Genomic DNA, 5,186 nt, shown 5'->3' on the forward strand with positions numbered 1-5,186 from the left:
TATGGTGATTGTTTCCCCACGGATGGGGGGTGGGGGGGTGGGGGGTGTAGCAGCAGCTACCAGCTTCTTTGAAGTCACACACTGTGTTAGCCTGAATCACAACTTCTCCTCTCCACGGGGTTTTCTCATTCTGGCTGAACACCTCCAACTTCTCCTCACCCCTCTCACTGCTCTCACCCTGTCATTACACACCCACCACACATAACTACCCCCCCCCATGTCTTTCACCGCTTCGTTGTTTCTCTTCACCGCCCCCATTCACCCAATGGTAATTATGGATAACTCTGTAACAGTGCTCAGAGGAGCTGATAATACCTTTAGTTTAATTAAAGACATTGATGGGACGTAAAGACATGTGGCCCAGGGCACACCACGGCAAAATCTTTACTTCTTCACATTTCATCTGTCAATCCTTTGGCTTTTGTTATGCACAGAATTCTGTCTCTCTGTCTCTCTCTAACACACACACACACACACACAGTATCATATACTCAGAAATACACACTCCCGTCGTTGGTGAGAAAATGTCAAGATCATGTGTTTTTTTCTAATTTTTCAGAATTTAATCTTGAACTGTTGGTTTGAAGAACATTATCAGCCTCTCACACTCACACACACACACACACACGATAATAAAAGCGACAGCAATTNNGCTGATTATCTGTGTGTTGTTGAAACCACATCCTGATGTTAGTACTACTGCAGTACAACTTCTTCTGGAACACTGTGGAAGGACGTGGAGGACGTGGAGGACGTGGAGGTTTGTGACCTGCGATGGAGACTGTCTTCCTCACCTCCGTCTTTGTTTCCCTGCTGGCCGTGCACTCCTCTGATGTTAGCAGGACAGGTCGGTTCAACGCTCCGCTGGCTTCTCCAGCTGTTGTTGCCTTTAGTCAACATCTCCAGTCCTGTTTTCTGCCGTTGTTTCCTCCTTATTGTCGTGCCCGGTGATTTGAAGTCTGTATTATGTTCAGATAACATTTATGTGTCTGGCCATCTGGTGCTGGGAGAAAGACGTCGTTCTGTTTATACTCACTCAGAAAGTTGAAGCCTTGAAGTGAATTTTTACAGGTTCAGGAACGTGGGTTTTATCTCACGTCGTTTTACATCAACGCTGCTTAAAAATCGACAGAAACAATTCAGTGACAGTCGACTGTTTTTACGACTGTGGTTGACACAAAGGAGAGATGATGATTTCATGTTCATCTTTTCTTCTTCTCTGCTCTCTCTGTCAGTCTGGGATGACATTGTTGTGGCTGAAGAGGGTTCTTACGCAACTCTGGTCTGCATTGATAAAACAGTAGGAGGCGCTGTGGCCGTAAACTGGATGCTGAAGTCATCTGAGGCCGACCAATGGAAACTGCTGCTCTCGGCTGACAGAATGAAGCAGTTCTCCGGTGTGGCCTCCAAACACTGGATGGGTTTGATCGACCCCAATTTCCAGGAGTCGGGGGTCTTCTCTCTGGGTCTGTATCCCAAGCTGGAGGACGGGGGTCTCTACTCATGCTTGGTGAGGCAGCAAGGGAGAAAAGTGAAGGAGAAGATCATTCTTTTATCTGTGCTCAGAGGTAAGAAGTCTGTGTTTACTCTGGTCACCTCCACTGGTCCGGTCCACTGGTCCAGTCTACTGGTCCGGTCCACTGGTCCAGTCCACTGGTCCAGTCCACTGTACTTACTGGGCCTACCTGTTTACCTACCTGCTTACAGTACTGCAGTACTAACTCCTGGTGTCTGTCCTCATCAACAGTCCAGATCCTCCCGTCCCCGGTGGTGACCCAGCAGAGCACGCTGCAGCTGTCAGCCAGCGTTCAGCCTGACGTCGCTGTCTCCAAAATCACCTGGTCAACGCCTCACGGAACAACGATGAAGAGTGAGAAAAACAAAAAATCCAGCACCGAGGCCAAACTACCCCGGCTCCAGAGCAGTGAAGGGGGCATCTACGTCTGCACAGTTTCCACCTGGAACAACAACAACAACAACAGCACTTCTTCTGTCTTCAGAGTGAGAGTTGACATTGGTAAGAAGTGAAAATGTATGAGACTAAGATGAGGTCTGTTACAGTATGTTGTGTTTCAGCCGATGGCACAGGTGAACGATGATGTCATAAACCACGACGCTGCTCTTTATTGAAGCGTTCCTGTAGCTACAGTTTGATGTACTAACTTTTATGGAGCAGTAACACAAACACCCGCTGTAGAACTGAACCACCGTCCTATGAATATTAGAGCAGTTGCTTTGATTCATTATTTATCGTGATGATGATTATTATGACCTTCTTTTTAATACTGTTTCCTCCCTTGTCTCTGCAGCTAATAAAACGGTTTCCATCGGCAACGTTAAACACAGTAAGTGACTCATAAACACGGGCTGTGAGAAAGTCCAGCGTCAGCAGTTCAGCAGAGAGGAAAATAACTTTCTCTCAGCACTTTAGAACACATTATTTAGTTAAAGTTAAACTGACGATTACTCCTCGACCCCTGACCCCAGGGCCTCCACGAGGTTTCAGGTGGGACCATATTATGGGCCGAGAAAATAAAATAATATTTAAGATAATATTAAGTACGTTAAAAGTAGAACCCACCGTGACCCTGATACTGAACGACACCGGTCCGGGACCCACCAGTTGGTAATCCCTGCCTATATCACCTAGTCACAGTGTCTTCGAGGATGTAACGATACATTCAATTTAAGGTACGATATGAGTATCAATGTTTTTGTTCACAATACGATTTTACTACAATTATGAGACAAAATCCTTTCTTTGTCAGTACTCATCACCAACTGGTTAAAATCTGTTAAAAATATCAGTTGTACTGAAGTATTTTCAAACCTGGCTCTGCGGGGCCCCCTCTCTGCAGGCACTCCCATCTCCACTGCCACACAGGCTCTGACGCCCATAACCCTGAGCTGCCCAGATGACAACGGAGACTACGTCCTGCTTTACTGGCAGCAGACAGAGAAACACAGTAACATGACGCACATATTCTTGTACGATCGCTGGAGGGATTCTACTTCCTCCACAGTACAGCCCGGGATACTGGAGCTTGCTGGGCCGCCGTACAACGCAGAGGCCGGGAGCTTCGCTTTTCGACTCACTCCTGACGTCACTAATGGTGGTCTCTACATTTGTGACGTGTACCTGAATGACGAGCCCAAGAGCCTGAGAACTGAGGTCAGCGTGCTGAAAGGTAGAACGAATAATGAGAGCAGATGTTGTTGGTATAAGACAAATACTCATATGTACTTTATACTTTATATATTTGCTGTATTTATGAATCTGAGAGCTGGCAGTGACTAGTACTTTAAACACAGTATATTTACTGGAGGAGCTCCACACACACACATTGATTAATGACTGTTGTTTAATTATATTAATGTGCCGATCAATAAACTCATTCTCACACTTTTTCCAACAAAATACTGTACTGCAAATACTGTGGTGCAAATACTGCACTGGGGCGTGTGTAACGACACGGGGGCAATATTATAATATATGACGACATACTGCGATACTGTGACACGAGTATATATGTCTTATCTTTCTTATCTGGAACTCTTCCGTGTTTCGAGTGGATTCCTCTGTGAAACATCCTGACCTAGCCGGCCAGTCTACTCGCAGGGATCTCTACAGCGCCCTCTAGGGGTCTGGCTCGCAATCAAATTGAAGAATTCTTGCGGTCAATCACGTGGTTCACAAAAACCAACTGCGAATATTGTGCAGAACAATAAATAAAATACAAATGAAATTTGAAATAAAATTACTAATAACCATCATCTTTTATTGAACTCAAATACTACATCAAGTGTTAAATTTTTTATAACTCGTAATTTAGAGACGACCTCTCCATGAACTGGATGGTTTTACTAGTATTTATAAATGCATTTCCCAACATTTAAACTGATGGAATTAAACAATTGTCATCGATAACACATTAACACATTATAACTGTATGGTCATTCATAACACCATTTCGGTTTAATCAAACTAATATAAAATAAACATGAACAAACTCACAACACTCTGACTGGATTTTAGCTCGTATTTAACCACCGTTAGCCGTTGGTCGTTAGCCGACGGCCATCTTTGAAACACTCACCGGAGTTTCAGCGGCGGATTACTAATCCAACGCCATCGAAATTAAAACGTTCAACTAAAGAAAACCTCCGTAAACTGAACTTTCTTTTCGTGCAATTAATCCTTTCCTTTCCTCATAATTTCCCCTAAACCGTCAATGTGACTTTCTTCTGTCGTTTTTCTCTATTCGTAATTACGAACCGAGACTGACGCTTCCGTCTCTACGGGTGCCATTGAAGTTCAAAATTAAAAGTTACGCGGAATTCATTAATTGCACAAAACACCCTCAGTGTGTGGGTTAGATTGATTCCCCCCACCCCCTAGATCAGGATATACTTCAGTGTGTGGATATTTTCTGACAGCCCTGCTGTACTGTAGTGTCTTGAGTGTATCGTCATCCATCAGATGATTGTTTCCTGCTGTTGTTGTCAGGGTCTAAGCAGGAAAAACAAATCTCCTCCAGATTTCTGTCTCAAAATGAATGTATTTACATCATTTCCCTTTAACAGCTCCATTCATACATTTAAAGTGGTGAAAATCAGATCCACACACACGTACGTGCATGCTCACAGAACGCCCTGTCATCGAGGCCTTGGAAAGCTTTACTAATCACCGTCCCACTGACATCCATCACCGCTGCCCAGACATGACCAGCCGATCCGTCACTGTCACTGTCACCCCGCTTCACACATCTGCATCCCTCACAACACACACACACACAAACAGGATCATGTGACGCATATATTTTTACCTCGGCTCATTATAAGTATCATTATGTGTGATTATAACTGCTGCCCCCCCACCCTCCCCCACTGAGGCTGTGGGAGGCCCACACTGATCACACTAATCAAGGTTGAAATGAGTGTGTTTTTATGTATGAGCCTGAGTGTGTGGAGCTTGATTAGACCCAGATGGATTCTCATTTCATTTTGATGATACACTAAGCATCGGTCACAGTCAACCAATGCATTAGCAGCAAATCACTGTAATGGATATATATTATTCTGACCCCTCCCTCGGTGGCTCCGTGGTGTTGTTTAAATCACCCCCATAACTCAATCTGTCCTTGTTGTTCTCTCCATCCAGAATCTGTTAGTCTGATACCAGTACG

General features: G+C 44.5%; 1 protein-coding gene across 3 annotated transcripts in view; it reads left to right on the plus strand.

Annotated features, from left to right (window-relative positions):
* The first annotated feature begins 228 nt into the window (after positions 1-228).
* g6fl (g6f-like) overlaps positions 229-5,186 on the plus strand; it is a 9,851-nt gene continuing 4,893 nt past the window's right edge. For 2 of the 3 annotated variants that reach the window (XM_025061300.1, XM_025061299.1), the window contains exons 1-5: positions 230-847; positions 1,236-1,568; positions 1,748-2,017; positions 2,310-2,345; positions 2,859-3,188. In XM_025061300.1, the coding sequence (XP_024917068.1) occupies positions 775-847; positions 1,236-1,568; positions 1,748-2,017; positions 2,310-2,345; positions 2,859-3,188 (1,042 nt within the window). In that variant the 5' untranslated portion in view covers positions 230-774. Of the gene's footprint in view, positions 848-1,235; positions 1,569-1,747; positions 2,018-2,309; positions 2,346-2,858; positions 3,189-5,186 lie in introns of all 3 variants that reach the window. The other variant, XM_025061301.1, reaches the window with a different exon arrangement.

This window comes from Cynoglossus semilaevis, chromosome 13, assembly GCF_000523025.1.
Source record: "Cynoglossus semilaevis isolate Cse_v1.0 chromosome 13, Cse_v1.0, whole genome shotgun sequence".
In the NCBI taxonomy this organism is placed as follows: Eukaryota; Metazoa; Chordata; class Actinopteri; order Pleuronectiformes; family Cynoglossidae; genus Cynoglossus; species Cynoglossus semilaevis.